This window comes from Geotrypetes seraphini, chromosome 3, assembly GCF_902459505.1.
Source record: "Geotrypetes seraphini chromosome 3, aGeoSer1.1, whole genome shotgun sequence".
Taxonomy (NCBI): Eukaryota; Metazoa; Chordata; class Amphibia; order Gymnophiona; family Dermophiidae; genus Geotrypetes; species Geotrypetes seraphini.
Genome location: NC_047086.1, coordinates 210,867,658 through 210,886,212, shown reverse-complemented (window position 1 = coordinate 210,886,212; position 18,555 = coordinate 210,867,658). Strand labels below are relative to the sequence as shown.

The 18,555-nt window shown below is 43.3% G+C and overlaps 1 protein-coding gene across 2 annotated transcripts in view; it reads left to right on the top strand.

Moving 5' to 3' along the window:
- Window positions 1-11,624: 11,624 nt before the first annotated feature.
- KIF5A (kinesin family member 5A) overlaps window positions 11,625-18,555 on the top strand; it is a 228,937-nt gene continuing 222,006 nt past the window's right edge. For both annotated transcript variants that reach the window (XM_033938995.1, XM_033938996.1), the window contains exon 1: window positions 11,625-11,753. In XM_033938995.1, the coding sequence (XP_033794886.1) occupies window positions 11,625-11,753 (129 nt within the window). The remainder of the gene's footprint in view (window positions 11,754-18,555) is intronic.

Here is an 18,555-nt window from a genome sequence, read left to right as displayed (position 1 = left end):
TGTAGAATCCGAATAGTGCTCTTGGTTGCGGAAGCCATCGCCTTCCCCATAGCATCGTAATGTAATGTCCCAAATATCTCCAAAACTGTAGAATTTTAGGGCAAGTCCAGAGCATATGGCCTAAAGAAGCGTGAGCCTGATCACATTTCGGGCAGGAATGAGATGCAGTAATCCCCATCCGAGCTGCTCGTTCCGGCAGGATGTAGAGTCGCAAGACTATCTTCAATTGCATTTCCCAATGAGTAATGTTAGGAGAGACCTTCTGAATATGTTTCAAAACCCGCTGCAACTGCTGGGCTGTTAAAGTGCATTGCAAGTCCTCTGCCCATGCTGTCGCTAAGATGGCCAAATTAGTGCCCGATTGACAGTCCTGGACTCCCACAATGTGAAAACAAAGAGGAACCTTCTGTTGTGCAGAAAGACTGAAAAGTTCCGAGAGGGCCTCCCGGATATCTTCGGTAAGGTGTTCCCCAGGTAGAGACTGAGCGTAATGTCGGGTCTGATAATAAGCAAAAAAGTCAGTTGGCTGTAAATCAAATGTCTGACGTAATTCCGCAAAGGTGGCTATTCTCCCCTCCTCCAGAAACAGGTGGAAAAGATATTGTAATCCCAGCGTACTCCACCTCTGGAAGGATGTATTTTGCAGTCCAGGCTGAAAAGCTCCATTGCCCTGGATGGGTAAATATAAGGAAACCCCAGAAGACAACTTTGCAGTTTTACATACCCACTTCCAGGTTCGCTGAGCCGGCGCAAATATCGGGTAGGGAGACACCAAAGGACGTATCTGTGGGTCCGCCACATGCAAGAAATAGCTTACATGGTATGGAGCCAACAAAGATAATTCCAAGGAAGTAGCAGTGAAATCAGATGTCCCCCTAAACCAATCATTAATATGTCTCATCTGGCATGCCATCGCGTACCAACAGACATTTAATAAATCATAACCCCCCCGATCCCTAGGTAAGCACATCCTAAGAAATTGCATACGGGGTCGTTTACTACCCCAAATGAAACATTGTAAACCTTTAGTTAAACGTGCATTATGAGTATAGGAGAGGAGTATTGGTAACACCTGAAAGCGATATAACCATTTGGGAAAGAGTACCATATTAAAAAGGGCTACCCGCCCCGCTACTGAAAGTGGGAAAGAGGACCAGTTTTGTAGATTTTGTAAGGTGTCTTGCATCAGTGAAGTAATATTACTGTCGTAAATAGTCTTGAGGTCTCTGGGAATCCAAATTCCCAAATATCGAATCGATGTCGCCCATGTAAAAGGAAACTCTCCCACCCATGTCTGCTGTAGAGCCGCCGGACTAGCTAGAGCTATAGATTTCTGATAATTCAAAGTAAAGCCCGAGTAGAATCTAAATTCCCGTAGCGCCTGCAGAAGATGAGCAATAGAATGAGTGGGGTTGGTCAGTGTAAATAATAAATCGTCTGCAAAAGCTAACACTTTGATTTCTGGGAATGGGTATCAGATGCCTGCCCAATGCCTAGGTAACGCTCATTGCACTTTGCGCCACACGAATGTCTAAAGCACACCTAAAACTAGATGCAGTTTACAGAATCGGGGCCAGAGTGGCAGTGGTATATTCAAGCTAATGGAAGATAAAATATGTTTACTATGGATGTAGGTTACATGTGTAGGGTACACATGTAACCTACACGTGTACATATTCTCCCACAACATCTGCTTTTTTACTTTTGTCACAGATGTCTTTCTAACATTTTCCCTCTTATCCTGATTCCAGGTTGACTATGCTCATCTCTCCAAAGTGGCTAATGACTCCCGTTGTGTTTCCCAGAGGCCAGAACAGGTCTGTTAAAACTAGGTTCAGCACACCAGCTTGCACCTGGGCAAAGAGTTATTGTTAGCAGATCAAATACCCAATCAGAAAGATGTATTGCAACCTTTGCTTACTCTAGATATCCTTCACTTGACTGCAAATTGTGCTTACTATCTGCACTGTTATACAGAACAGTATATTGGTGAGTTTTAGGCACTCTTTTCACAGGTGCGCTAATTGGATGCATGCGCTAACTGCTAAGGTGTCCATAGGATAACATGCATGCCTTGATATGTAAGTGCTAATATGGCGCCTATCTGTTACTGAGTGCATGTTATCCTATGGATGCCTTATCTGTTAGTACGTGCATGTTATCCTATGGATGCCTTAGCAGTTAGCGCGTGCATTCACTTAGCGTGCCTGTGTAAAAGAGGGGACAGTTTTGTGCTCATATTCCACACTAACAATTTTCCTCTTCCTCCTGTAGGCTGGCACTTGATTTAGACCTAGGAGTGGCTTACTCTTCATACTTGTGTATCTGTGATCCATCTCATCGAACTACAGTTGCATTGTGTTACACTTGCATGCTGTTTTCCTAGACTGTGCAAGGATTCGTGATTTGAGTGTCTAGTACGTTACATGACATTCTACAGTAAAAATCTTAAAACCATTTTTGACCTTGTGCTTATTTACAAAAGGCAGGCCAGGGCCCATTCAGATACAATAGTGCGATAACCCTAACCCTGTGTGATATGGGGACAACAGAAGTGGGGTGGTGTAACATGGTTGCTGTGCTATGCTGTGCTATGTAGCACACAGGTTAAACTTCCACCTTTCTATACTGATGTTCCTAGTTCAACTCCCAGTCAGTGTATCTCAATAAAACTAAAATATTTTAAATATCCTTTTAAAGATGGCATAGTATATTCATTTTTTTATTTTTATTATGTTAAAGCTTACAATATTGAAATAGTGAAGAAAAGGAATATAGGGCTCCGATATGGCGCAGCAATAATGCCTATGCTGCATCCATAACGATGCCTACACGGAAGAGTATAATAAAAGCTGAACTGGTATTATTTTATAGTTCATTCTGTAGCACAGCAGTTAGAATAATGGTTACCGTGTAATGCTGGTGTACTTCAGCTCACACAATACTCCTTTTAATAAATATTACAAGCTACAGACCAATCCAATCTAATTTTCATCTCAAATAGCACAATATTAGCAATATTAGAAACAATACATTACAAAAGTTGAGTTTGCAATTGATATAAACAGCAGTATTTGACTCCATGTCACATTTATTCAATCATACTTAAGATTCACACTGATGTTCCTAGTTCAACTTCCAGTCAGTACCTCTCACTGAAAGAAAAATATTATAAATATCCTTTTGAAGATGGCATACTGTGGTACTTTTTTTGTTTTTATTATGTTAAAACTTACAATCGTGAAATAATGAAGAAAAAATCAGAGAAAAACACATTTTTACATATAACTAAATACATTGCAAGGACGTCTATCCAGCACCTAGAACAGAAAAAATTATTATTGGGGATGCCCATAGGACACCCATATGGCGCCTAAATATAAAAGATGCCTAAAGCATGCCTAAAGATAGGTGCACTTTGCAGAATCAGGGCCTTTGGGTCCTACAGCTCCGGAACAACAAGAACCATTGGAGTGATCGATCATTTATTCCATTAGTTGAGAGTTGCAATAGTACAGTCTTTTCAAGGATCTTGGAGATGAAGGGATGATTGGAGACCGGTCTGTAGTTGCTGGGTTCATTTGGATCCAGTGTTGTTGGTTTATTTTTTTTTTAGATCAGTCTGATTGCCGATTTCCAGCTTTGTGGTACCATTCTGTATTCCAGGGAGTAATTCATAAGTACTGTAGTAGGATTGATTTGAGGAAGGCGTCTTTTGTGGCCATCAGGAGGTTTGGCAATCACAGGTTCAGGATTGATCCAGAGGATTGTAGGGCAGTTATCGTATTTGCTAGGTCTTTATGAGATGCCGGTACAAGGTAATTGAGGGTTTCGGTTCCAGGTTCGCTCATAGAGGGGGGGGGGGTAGTCTGGATGTTTGCTGGGGTATGAGGTGTTGAATCCAGTTTCAAGCTTATACAATCGGTTTTTTTTTGTTTTGTTTTTTCTTGGAAATACAGTAGATGAAGAGGGTTTCACTATCCAGGTTGGTTTGTAAGGTTGTTTTTTTTAAAAATTTTTTGTGAGGCAGTGAACAAGTTTTTTGTTAGTGTGAAGAGGTTCTGTTTTGAGTTTTCTGCAGGAGATTAGGGTTTTTTTTGCATCATGGATTGATAGTTTATACTCCTGTAGTAGTTTTTTCCAGTGGGTTTTGCCCTTTTTATCTTTAGAAGTGCACCAATTTCTTTTGGGTTTTCTTAGTTCTCTTTTCTTTTTCCTGAGGTTGTCTGTAAACCAGGGGGAGAAATTGCGAGTGTTAGGTTTTATGTTTTTGGTTTCTTCTAGGCCTTCATACAGGGTCTTAATTTGCATGTGCCAGTTTGATGGGTGTCAGTTCAGTCTCTGTTGTTTCAGCTATTTTAGAGATGCTGGATAATAGCTGATCCTCATGGGTTGGAGGTTGAGAGGTTAGAAGTGGACTTGAACCTGGCAGAGAGTGCCTGGGTTCTACTTGCTTCCAGGAGAGATTCCACTAAGAGATCCTTTAGTTTCAAGTGGAGAAGGATTGCCTCCTGTACTATACAAAAACTGCTCGAGTACCTTCTGTACTTATCTGAGTCTGGTCTCAAATCCAACTCTGTAAGATCTATAACTACCGTCCTATTTCCAATATTCCATTTTTATCTAAACTTACAGAAAAAATTGTCTTTAACTCTCTGATTTCATTGAACAAACAAATGTCCTCCATCCTAATCAGACGGGTTTCCGTAAAAACCATTCCACAGAATTATCCTTGATAGGGTTTACCACAAATATCATGTATCAATTAGATCATCATAAATCAGTTTTACTTATTTCATTGGATTTATCATCAGCCTTCAATACTATAGATCATCAATTGTTGATCCACAGGCTTTGTGACATAGATCTCTGATCAAGTGTTAGACTGGTTTAAATCGTATTTTAAAGATCGCTCTTCGAAAGTCCAGTTTAATGGCACTACCTCTGACACTTTCTCTAACAACTATGGGATCCCACAAGGTTCCATTCTTTTCCCAATGTTGTTTAATATCTTCCTCGCTCCATTTATTACATTAGGGCAATCTATTGGGTTCTCTATCTTCGCTTACGCGGATGATATTCAACTTACCCACCCTGTTGATCTGGACAACCCTGCAGATATTTCATTTATAAACTTGAAACTGGAACAAATCAGCCATTGGTTAAGCACAAATATGTTAGCCCTCATCAGCAAAACCAAAGTAATGATTTTCCAGTCAAGGACAGCCTTACCCTTCCCTGTCCCATAACAATAAAATCAGTTTCAATTCAGATAATCACCTCTATTAAACTTCTCGGTGTTACTTTTGACGGAAAACTCTTGTTCCATGAACAAATAAGTTCAGTAGTTAAGAAATATTTCTACCGTCTTCGAATGATTAGATCTCTTGCCACCTTATTAGATCAACCTTCATTAAATATTCTTATTCATTTGCTCGTTATTTCATATTAAGATTACAGTAATGCATTATACAAAGGAATCACTAAAAAATAAATAAAACGTCTTCAAATTATTCAAAATACTACCATTAAAATTATTTCAAAAGCACGAAAATACGATCATGTCACACCTCTTTTGATCAATGCTCACTGGCTGCCTATAGATCATCGAATTTCCTATAAAATAATGTTACTGACATACAACGCCATCACTTCCGGCCAACCTGATTTTATTAACAGGCTACTTATCCCCCATACTCCCCATCATACTTTACATTCATCTAATCAAAACTTGCTATCCATTCCTTCTCTAAGATACATTAATACTATGCGTACTAGCATTTTTTCTGTTATGGCCCCTACTATATGGAATTCAGCACCAAATTATATAAGAGAAATTACATCCCTTGATAAATTTAAAAGTAACTTGAAGGCTTTTCTTTTTAAAGATGCTTTTGGTAGTATAATAGTCCTTCTAAGGACGGTCATGGAAACCTGTTCCATGCCATTTTTTAATCATTTTAGCCTATTTTACAAAATACTAGACTATATTTTATTGTTCCCCTTCCTTTTGTTCTGGTCCTTTACCCCCGCTTTCTCTTTTTACAAATTGTATTTCCGCCTTTTCCATCCTGTATCGGTAAGTTAATGTTTGTCAGTGCGTTTGATTGTTTGTAGCATTATTTGTAATTTGTTTTTAACATACGCTCTATTTATATTTTGTTCTTATATTATGTAGAACCGCTTTGAATTTTGATAAAGCGGTATATCAAATTTTTAAATAAACCTGAAACCTTAATGCTATTGTAGCTTCATGAGAGGCTTGTTACTTATGAAATCTCCATCAAGCCTCCTACAGTGTCATGGGATAATGTTGTCCTTACTCAGCTTCTGAACCTTCCATTTGAGCCAATTGATTCCTGTCTTCTGAAGTATCTGATCTGGAAGCACCTATTTTTGGTAATGGCCACTTCAGTCAGTGAACACACAAATTCAATTTCTTCATAAGATAGTACTAGCGTTCCATCTTAGCAAGTCAATTGTTGTACTAACATTATTCCTAAAGCTCCATGCCCATCATGGTGAAAGCATGCTGTACACTATGGACTACTAGAGAACCTTGGCCTTCTTTCTGGAGATGAGTAAAGCCCTTAGAAATTCCACCTCATGTTTTGTTTCTTTCAGCCTCAATTCTCTCAAATTGTTTAGCAGACTGTATCTCCTTCATTTATTCCCAGGCTGGGCTGATTCTAGAGGGTCATGTAATAGCTCACAATATCAGAGCCATGGCTACATCAGTTGTCCACTTGAGGTCAGGCTCCACAGAGAAGATTTGGGCTCCACGTCCCTGATGCAACAGCCAGTTTGGTGAGACAGTTCTTCAGAAATTATTTGGGGTCTAGAATCCAACTCCTCTCCAGGCCCATATATTTCTGTTCTAGGCTGTCCCAAAAAATTGGTTTTTCTTCTCTTTACAAATATTACTTTACTGTTTGGGGCCTGCCTGTTGCAGACATAGTCTCTTTTCTCTATTTTTGTTTTGAACAGCCTGGTAGCTAGGAAATTCCATCAGTGAGAATATCATTATCCTTCTTTCCTTAGAGAAAGCAAAATTTCCTGTAGCAGGTGTTCTGTGAGGACGCAGGATGAATACTATCAGTTATTAGATCTGCACAATGATGGTGGGAGAGAAGATGTATGCATGTGCCGATGGCCGCTTCCAAAATCTTCTAGAAATAGAATGCTGAGAAGTGTCTCTATGCTGGGGTTCCATAAGTGATGTTACCTATTAGTGAGAATGTTCACCCTGCTATCCTGCTAATAGTGAGTAATTTTGCTATCCCAACTACATACAAGGACAGTGCAAGAGTTTTAGGAGCCTTAGGTGATGATGAAATGTAGATTCAAAATAGGAGGAAGTAACATCAACAACTTCTGATATGTTAATGACACCACTTAAAGCAGAAAGTGAGGAAGTCTTATCCTTCAAAAAAAAAAAAAGAAAGTGAAAAAAATGGGATTGTGACTAAATCTAAAGACAACAAAAGTTATGACAACAGGTACAATCCCAGTTTCAGAGCTGATAACAAAGACAAAAGTTGTGGATAGTTTCCACCTTGTGGGATCAATTATCAATGAGAAAAGCCCTAACTATAAATACAAAATGCTGGGTTCTGAGATAGGAGTCACCACCCAAAAAAAGGATGTAGCAATTGTGGACAATACATTGAAAATTTCAATCAAGTGTGCTGTAGCTGTTAAGAAATAGAAGTAGATGTTAAGAGATTATTTAAATAAGGGATAACAAACCTAGTTGAGAATATCATTGTGCTTCTAATATCCTCTTTTCCTATATGTTCATGGGGCAACACATCTTGAGAACTATATCCATTTCTGATTGCCTCAATTGAAATGTTATCTAGTACAACTAAAAACAAATTTAGAGAAGGGTAAAAAAAATGATTAAAGGGATGGAATACCTCTTTTAGGATGAAAGACTAAACAGGTTAAGGCTCTTCAGCTTAGAAGACAGATGGTGAGATGGGATATGATAGAAGTTTAGAAAATCATGATTGGGCAGAACAGTTAAATAGGGGACAGTTGTTTAACTTTTAAATCAACATTAAACTCAGAATACATTCCAAAGAACTAAACATAGAAACATAGAAATAGACGGCAGATAAGGGCCATGGCCCATCCAGTCTGCCCACCCTAATGACCCTTCCCTATCTTTGCCTTGTGAATAGATCCCATGTGTCGATCCCATTTGGCCTTAAAATCAGGCACGCTGCTGGCCTCAATCACCTCCAGTGGAAGACTATTCCAGCGATCAACCACCCTTTCAGTGAAAAAGAATTTCCTAGTGTCACCTCGTAGTTTCCCGCCCCTGATTTTCCACGGATGCCCTCTTGTTGCCGCGGGTCACTTGAAAAAGAAGATATCCTCCTCCGCCTCGATGCGGCCCGTGAGATACTTGAACGTCTCGATCATGTCCCCTCTCTCTCTGCGCTCCTCGAGCGAGTATAGCTGTAATTTGTCTAACCGTTCTTCGTACGGGAGATCCTTGTGTCCCGAGACCATCCGGGTGGCCATTCTCTGAACCGACTCCAGTCTCAGCACATCTTTGCGATAATGCGGCCTCCAGAATTGCACACAGTATTCCAGGTGGGGCCTCATCATGGATCTATACAATGGCATAATGACTTCCGGCTTATGGCTGACGAAACCCCTGCGTATGCAACCTATGATCTGTCTTGCCTTGGATGAAGCCTGCCCCACCTGACTGGCAGCCTTCATGTCCTCACTGACGATCACCCCCAAGTCTTGTTCTGCTACCGTTCTAGTTAGGATCTCACCATTAAGGGTATAAGTCTTGCATGGATTTTGGCTGCCTAGGTGCATAACTTTGCATTTTTTGGCACCTAGGCAGCCAAAATCCATCTCACCCTTAATGGTGAGATCCTAACTAGAACGGTAGCAGAACGAGACTTGGGGGTGATGATTGTAATGTAGTGTTCTTCAGTTCAAGGCCCAGGGGGCCAATGGTGCCCCCTGGAAACCTCTGGGTGGCCCCCATCATCATTCTGGTTTTTCCTCTACACTCTGTCTCTCTACCCAACCTTGGGACAGAAAGGGGGAAGTGCTTGGGGAAAAGACCTGCATGTATTTTCTTGAAGGACAATGGAGTTTTTCAATGGACAAAGAAGAATGCATTTGGAAATTCCAAGCTCCTTCAGAACACCTCCAATTAAAAGTTTTGAAGGCAGACTGGTGGAATGGATGTAATTGATACACCAGTTAAAACAAAAGAGGCTATGGAAAGAGATGTTCTTGATGTTGGTTTATTTATTCAAAGTAGGTTGCATCCAAAAGTCAGTAAATAACAATCCACATACGACTGAAAGAAGAGGACCCAACACGATCTGTGTTTTGGCGAACACACCTTCCTCAGGGGTCCTACAATCATGAATTTGTATGAGTATGTATAATTGTTAATGGAATTGTATATAAAAGAATTAGAGTAAGTGAGATGCATGAGTGTAAATAAAACCCATGCTGACCATACATCCAGTAGATTTTCAGTTTTAATTAAACTTATTTCTATAAGGAACATTAGGGTTATTATTATAGTTGTTGCTATTATTATTATTATTTTAATATTTTTATGATCAGTACATTTTATCTGTCTTTTAAGGTTTTATGTCAATTATTATATCCACATTTGTCTTTTGGAATCAAACCACGATTTAGGTATGTATGGGATGTTTTTGTTTCTCGCTTGACTAGTCAACGCCGTTCACGGAAATAGCTCTAGTACCATTTATCCCATTAATGGTGAATTATCTGTTATCCCACTTAGGGTCATTCACCTTTTACCCCACTTTAGGGCTACTATTTTTTTTTATCAGGTCACCTACTGACACTTCTTAAAAATTAACAATCATGATACCTCACTTTAATTGTTGGCAACTCTCAAGTCACCATTTTCTTCACTTCATTTGCACCAATATAGTTTGCTTTATTCACATCACCCAACTCGCTTTATTTATACTCACGTATCTCACTCTAGCAGGGGTGTCCAACCTTTTGGCTTCCCTGGGCCACATTGGCTGAAAAAAAAATTTCTGGGGCTGCACAACTGCAGCAAGACAGAGGAGGGAGCCAGCAATACGATAAACACCCAGGGCCAGCAGAGGAAAACACCCAGGGCCGCAGGTTGGACACCCCTGCATCTAGCCCTTTTATATACAATTCTGTGTACAATTATACATACTCATACAAATTCATAATTGTAGGACCTCTGAGGAAGGCGTGTTCGTTGAAACACGGACCATGTTGGGTCCTCTTCTTTCAAGTCATATGTGGATTGTTAAATTTACTGACTTTTTGGATGCAATCTACTTTGAATAAATAAATCAACATCTCTTTCCACAGCCTCTTTTGTTTTGGTTTTTGGACTTTACTTCTGGAAATATTGGGTCTTCTTTTGTTATTGACATACCAGTCAGCAGTACCATGGCCCGGCATGGGAAGATATTTGCTGGCTCTCTTTTTAGGCTGTTTGGATCCAAAGCAGCAGCCTTAACTTACAAATTAGTGGAGACCACTGAACTAATGAATAGCAGAGTGAAAATAAATCATTTTTTCCCCACACAATGCATTATTAAGTTGTAGAATCTATTGCCAGGTAATGCAATGGAGGCCCCCTACAAGCAAGATTCAAAAGGGGTTTAGAGAAGTTCCTGCAGGGAAAGTCCATAAAATTAGCTAGGTAGATTTGGGAAAGCCATTGTGCATCTCTGGAAATGAACTATGAGAAACTGATCTATCTTAAGAGATCTGCTAAGTATTTATGACTATAGTCCAGTTACACTACAGCAGGGGTAGGGAACTCCGGTCCTCGAGAGCTGTATTCCAGTTGGTTTTTCAAGATTTCCCCAATGAATATGCATGAGATCTATTTACATGCACTACTTTCAATGCATACTCATTGGAGAAATCCTGAAAACCCGACTGGAATAGGGCTCTCGAGGATCAGAGTTTCCTACCTCTGCACTACAGGATCCTGGACTCCATGGAATGTTCTGACAAAGCAGTTAGAGGAAGAAGAAGGATGTAAGATTCCAGTCATTAATCTCTTCAAGTTGGACAGAAACCTGAAATTGGTAAAATGTACTTACTGTAATAATACATACTTGTCCTCTATTCCACCTTAAGAACCTGACCTGGCGCCACCTTAAACGCGGAACTGAGCTAGAGACTCTGCCGCTCCCCCTACCGCTTGAGCCATAGCAAAAGGCTGCATCAGAGTAGAGAGCTCGTTAGTGCCACCGCATAGGAAGGGCTGAAATGTGATGGCGTTGCATTTGTAGCATTTTATCCTCGAAAACTACAATCTGCCAGTGAAGAAACTGAAGACCGGCGTGCTTTTGCAAAGAACGGCTCTCTCTCTCTCTCTCTCCAAGGCTTCCCATCGCTTTCCTTTGCGCGCAGGAAGAAGCAGCGAGAGGTTAGGCACGCCCAAGGTGCATCTGCAAAGTGGCTGGTTTCTCTATGTGGCATCCTATGTACTGAGCAACATCTCTCGCTAGCTTCTTCGCCTCCCTCCCGCAGTCCGGATCCCACGTCCTAGCCCGCAGTCGTTCTGCTTTGCCGCATCCCCCGTGTTTGCTGCGCGCCTCAGGATGGCCGAGCCCGCCAACGAATGCAGCATCAAGGTGCTCTGCAGGTTTCGCCCTTTAAACCAGTCGGAAATCCTCCGAGGGGACAAATTTATTCCCATTTTCCAAGGAGACGATTCGGTCGTCGTCGGGGTAAGTGACGGGGATTTATTCTAGCATCCGCGTAGACGGGCTTCGGGAACGGGTAGATTTTCTGCTTAGCCTCTCGGTTTCTTCAAAATACCCGATAAGTCTATATGTCTGCTTGAAAACATAATAATAATAATGGTAGTCTTCGATCGCTCTGTAATTTTAGGGCTGCTGCTGCGGGGCCATTTTTTTCTACTTTAGTTGCAGCAGATCATAGACAAAAATGAATGTGAAAAGCAAATCCCTGACTGTCCAGCGTCAGACGCCACCCTCTGATTGTCCTCCCATATCCCCTCCGGCTAAGGTGATTTGGGTGTGGCAAGCAGGGCTGTGACTGTGTTTCAGAAAAATATATACAGTACCTGCCATTTATTGTAAAGCAGAAATAGAAATCATAGTTGTGTCGTCTGCATTTATTTCTTTTTCGTCAAAAGTTATATTTGGAAGAACTCTGTTGTTTCAGTGCTCTGGAGACATCCTCCCTCTCTCTTGCTGAGGAGTGATTTGTTTTTGGTACCAATGTGGAATCCTTTCTTACCTTTAAAAGAGTGAAAGTTGAATAATAGGAATTTTCAGCAATATTAAACCATATTTCTCTTGACTGAGCCTGCTGGGTGACATTATGTCACCTTAATAAAGGTGAAGTGTGTAAGGGCCTTTATTCAGGAGAAAATCCTTCCCCCACAGTTAGATACTTAAGTGCAAAAAGTCCCTTTTTAAAAAAAATATAAGGGCCTAAAGATCAACCTTTCACATTTCTCTTAAATTCTGTCGAAACCATTTCGTGCCTCAGGCTATATTTAATAGCATTTTAACTGTACAATATAACCAAAATAAAAATCTGCAACATTTTACATATTTAATCATGGAGATATATAAAAGTATAATAGAAATTATAAATATGGAAGGGGGTGGCGGTCGGGAGAATCAGATGTCCGGTAATAAGTCCGATGATGTCACACCTTCCAGAGCAGAGCCTCATCTCTTTCTTAGATAAGGGGTGATTCATCTTTCATTTCATGTGAATTTTTGGCTGTCCAGAAACAAGTACATGGATTTCTTTATCTGCATAATTTTTTCCCCATCGACAGTGATCAGTTTCAGTGAGTTGTCCCAGAGCTATAGGTTCTGTACATATTATTTAGCAAACTGCTGGCAATCTTTTGTCATTTATGTTTTTTCGGTTGATTCGACAGAATCTATTTTCTGTGTGTGAGGGGTTGGGGGAGTGTTGTCCATATTGTTATTATATTTCCTTGTGAATTAATTTTTATTTTGTATAGCTTCCAGTATTTGTTTCTGCTTTTTACCCATATCCTCCCACAAAAGCTGACAAGCTGAAGGGCAGCTGCTTCCATTGCTGTTCTTAAAACTACCACTAGATGGCATCATAAGAGGAGTACAGTACTTGGTCCCACCCTCCCAATAGGTGGGAACTGTACCTTAGCTGCATTTGTCCCCTAAAGAGAAATTGTGAATGAAACTATGTCTCCATCTTGCCAGCAGTGAACTATAACATACGTTCGTTCGCTACTTAAATAAGCAAGTAGGAGCCACACCAGTGTAAGAAAAGTCTGCATAAAACTGACCATCTATTCCAGAATTTCCAATTAATTTTCATAAGGCTCTGGAGTCCTCTCCTTGTGGAATATATGTTAGAGTGATACATCATTTTCCCAGGGGTGTGATACAGTAATAGGTTTACAGTTTAAGGTTGCACTTTATTCTGGGCATGTAATCTCCAAGCTGGAAACTAAATATGTTCTATAACTTCCACCTATATAGTGCTATAAATCTTGATTTAAACCCAACAGTGAGTGCACTAGAATTCAGGAGCAGTGAAATTTTTTTTTTTTAAAGAATGACTCCACTGGTTAGACATGTCTGTGCTGGGCAAAGTGGTTGAAGCTGTTCTAATAAATAAAGGAGTCCCATTATTACGGCGCGCTAACCGATTTAGCGTGCGCTAAATCGGCGCACCTTAATAAAAGAACCCTAAAATTACAGGCCATATAGATAGACACAGTGTGGGGTGGGGTGGTTAAATAGGGAACAGATAGGGTTACCATATGGCTTCAGATAAAAGAAGACAGATTGAGAGATCCAGGTTTTATTTCCATTTAAAGCAACAGAAGTAAGGAGGATGGATAGAGACATCTGGGTTTACTTCCATTGATGGAAGTTAAACCTCAGATGTCTCAATCAGTCCTCCTTTTTCTGGAACCATATGGTAACCCTAGGAACAGGTGATTAATCTTATAACACAAAAACTAGAGGGCACTCCAAGAAATTAGTGACCAGCAAATTGAAAACAAATTATAGAATGTTTTTCATGCAGAACATAGTTAAGCTGGGGGATGTGATCAAACTGACCAACATAGTGGGAATCAGGATAAGCTCCTGGAAAAAAAAAGTCCATGTTTGGTCTACTTGGAAGAGCAATAGTTCATTGCTGGAAATTAGTCTTCCTTTTGTGATTACTAGTGCTGCCCGATTCAGGAAAACAAATTTCGATTCGATTTGATTTTCCTGCCCAATTGGGTGGTCTTTTTTTTTTTTTTTTTTTTCAAACATCCTGGTGGTTTATTTTATAGCCTCTTCACTCCTTTGCCTTCTCCAAACCACACTGGCGCTGTGGTGTAAATAAAATAAAGAAGCAAAAAGGACTTTTCCTCTCTCTGTTAAATCTTAGCTCACGTTTGCGGTCTAACACCAGTTCTGGCAGGATACACATTTCAAATCTGACATATTGTAATCACAAAACAGAAAATATAATTAGTTTTTCTATCTTTTGTTGTCTGGTCATTATTCAAATCTTGTTGGTCCCAGGCTCTGGTTGTCTTCTGATAACTTGCTTGCCAGGGTCTCCTTTCTCTGTTCTAACCATCCATCTGCCATCTCTGTCCTCCCCTTCTGTTTCCCTTCCCTCCCCCGGAGGTCTGGCATCTTTCTTTTTTTTCGTCTTCATCCACAGATCTATCTTTTCTTAAGTACCCTTTCATCCAGGATCTCTCTCGCCTTCCCCACCACCCCAGGGTCTACCATCTCTCCCTTTCTTTTCCCAACTACCCTCCTATCCAGTATCTCTATCCCCCCTCCACACCATCCCTTGTGTCCAACTTCTCTCCCTTTCTGTTCCTTCCCTCCCTAAATCCTATTGTCCATCATCTCTCTTCCTTTCCTCTATTTTCAGACCCATTATTTCTTCCCCCCCAAAGTCCGGCATATGCACGTCTCTTTGAACCCCCTTCCCTCCTTCCCTTCATGTAATTCTACACCAAGGCTCCCCTTCCCTGGTCTGTCCCCCCCCTTGAAGGCCTGCACCTCCCCCTGAAGACTTGTCCCCCCCCTTGAAGGCCTACATCCCCCATGAAGACCTGCCTGCCTGCCTGCCTGTCCCCCCTTTGAAGGCCTGCATCCCCCCTGAAGGCCTGCCTGCCTACCTGTCCCCCCTGAAGGCCTGTCCCCCCCTGAAGGCCTACCTGCCTGTCCCCTTTGAAGGCCTACATCTCCACCAAAGCCTGTACCATCCTCCCTTGGAAAGCCGCAGCCCCCCCTTTCCCCCCTGGAAGGCCTGCGTTTTCCCCATGGCCTCCATGAATAAATTTTCCTAATTTCAGCAGCCTGCAATAAGATCGCTGGCGCTAGCGATCTTTGCAAGCTGCTGTACGGCTTCGGAGCTCTTTTCTCTCTGCCGTGGTCCCGCCCCTTCTCTGACATCAAGTATCAGAGCATTTAGCGCCCCGGTAGAAATCTCTACTGCGGCTTAGCAAAAGAGGGCCAAGAGTGGATGTTATGAAAACCTGACTAAGTTGGTATGTCCTGAGGACTCATTTGAGAACCACAGCTCTAGACTAAGGCTGTTATTTCTTCTAACAGTCACTCTCGCATCCCAATGGACCAGCATGATCTGAATTATGAAGCTAATGTGACCCTCTGTTGAATTTTGTGCACACTTCTGAAGAGATGCAGGAAACTGTGTCAGCATGGTGACTATTGCTTCTGGTAACCGATAGTTCAGGGGTTTTCAAACCATCCTAGTCTAGACACACCAAGTCAATCTGGTTTTCAAAGATATCCATAATGAATGCAAAAGACAAATTGGCATGTATTGCCTCCATTGTATGCAAAACTATCTCATGCATATTCATTATGGGTATCCTGAGAACCTGACAAGCTGGGTGTGTCCTGAGGACAGGGCTGAAAACCCCTGCTGTAGTTACTTTAGAAGGCAAGAATTAATTTAATATTTACTAATGCGATCTTGTCTGCACTGATTTGAAAACCTTATTGCAGATTTTAGGTACAATCAATTGTGAACATGCATGAGTACTACAGTTATTTTATATTTATATCCAGTAACATTTACAGATGGTTCAAGGTCAGGGATCGGCAATGCCAGTCCTCGGGAACCCTAAACAGGTCAGGTGTTCAGAATATCCACAATGAATATCCATGAGATAGATCTGCAAGCACTGGCTCCTTGGTATTACATTCAGGTACCCAAGCATTTTTCCCTGTCTGTCCTGGTGGGCTCACAATCTATCAATGTACCTGGGGCAATGGGGGGATTGACTTGCCCAGTGTCACAAGGAGCAGCGTGGGTTTGAACCCACAATCTCACAGTGCTGAGGCTGTAGTTTTAACCACTGTGCCACTCTAGAAATCAAAATATAGTAGAAATGAGCCAAGTACAGGACAATGAAGCCATTGTGACATCACTGATGAGGTTGGCTCTTATTGGTGGAATGAGGCATTATGACATCACAATACCAGCTATGGTTATCAGAGGCTGAAATGTTTCACACTATTTATTTGTTCAGTTTTCTATACTGTTCTCCCAGGGGAGCTCAGAATGGTTTACATGAATGTATTCAGGTACTCAAGCATTTTCCGTCTGACTTGGTGGGCTCACAATCTATCTAATGCACTTGGAGCAATGGGGGGGATTAAGTGACTTGCCCAGGGTCACAGGGAGCAGCATGGGTTTGAACATACAACCTCAGGGTGCTGAGACTGTAGCTTTAACCACTGTGCCACACTCTCTTCTATTTGTGTACAGTGCATCTTTGTTTAGGTGCCATAAATTTCCTAGGGTTAAACACATAAAAAAAACAAGCCATCGGGATGTCTGGGGGCCAGCAGTTTTAGTAGACTGGCCAAAGAGACATCCTAGAGGAACAGTGAGACAGTCTAGGGGACACTGTAGTATGTTTCACATAAAGGTCCCAGGTACAACTCTCACCATTACCCCCTTATATTGTATGGTGAGCTCTCCAGGAACAGAAAAAAGCAACAACTGTACAGTATCTCACTGTGTACTACCGTATTTTGGCGGATATAACGCGCACCATTGTAAAACGCGCACAGGGGTATAGCGCGCAGAAATCACGATGATATGTACAAAAACTTTTCTATACCGCGCTCAGGCATATAACGCGCATGCTGCCCGACTCTCCTTTCGCCCGCCCTGACTTTCCGTGCGCTGTCCCGACTCTCCGTTCACCCCCCCTGACTTCCGTGCACTGTCCTCCCTTGAAGTCCTGTCCCCCCTTGAAGGTCTGTCCCCATCCTGAAAGCCTGATGCCCCCCCGACGTCCGATACATCCCCCCCCCCCCGGCAGGACCACTCGCACCCTCACCCCGAAGGACCGCCGACTCCCCAACAATATCGGGCCAGGAGGGAGCCCAAACCCTCCTGGCCACGGCGACCCCCTAACCCCACCCCGCACTACATTACGGGCAGGAGGGATCCCAGGCCCTCCTGCCCTCGACGCAAACCCCCTCCCCCCAACGACCGCCCCCCCCCAAGAACCTCCGCCCGTCCCCCAGCCGACCCGCGACCCCCCTGGCCGACCCCCACGACACCCCCACCCGCCTTCCCCGTACCTTTGTGTAGTTGGGCCAGAAGGGAGCCCAAACCCTCCTGGCCACGGCGACCCCCTAACCCCACCCCGCACTACATTACGGGCAGGAGGGATCCCAGGCCCTCCTGCCCTCGACGCAAACCCCCCCCCCCCCCAGCCGCCCCGCGACCCCCCTGGCCGACCCCCACGCCCCCCCCACCCCCCTTCCCCGTACCTTTGGAAGTTGGCCGGACAGACGGGAGCCAAACCCGCCTGTCTGGCAGGCAGCCAACGAAGGAATGAGGCCGGATTGGCCCATCCGTCCTAAAGCTCCGCCTACTGGTGGGGCCTAAGGCGCGTGGGCCAATCAGAATAGGCCCTGGAGCCTTAGGTCCCACCTGGGGGCGCGGCCTGAGACACATGGTCGGGTTTGGCCCATGTGCCTCAGGCCGCGCCCCCAGGTGGGACCTAAGGCTCCAGGGCCTATTCTGATTGGCCCACGCGCCTTAGGCCCCACCAGTAGGCGGAGCTTTAGGACGGATGGGCCAATTCGGCCTCATTCCTTCGTTGGCTGCCTGCCGGACAGGCGGGTTTGGCTCCCGTCTGTCCGGCCAACTTCCAAAGGTACGGGGAAGGGGGGTGGGGGGGTCGTGGGGGTCGGCCAGGGGGGTCGCGGGTCGGCTGGGGGGGAGGGGGGTTTGCGTCGAGGGCAGGGGGGCCTGGGATCCCTCCTGCCCGTAATGTAGTGCGGGGTGGGGTTAGGGGGTCGCCGTGGCCAGGAGGGTTTGGGCTCCCTTCTGGCCCAACTACACAAAGGTACGAGGAAGGCGGGTGGGGGTGTCGTGGGGGTCGGCCAGGGGGGTCGCGGGTCGGCTGGGGGACGGGCGGAGGTTCTTGGGGGGGGGGGGCGGTCGTTGGGGGGAGGGGGTTTGCGTCGAGGGCAGGAGGGCCAGGGATCC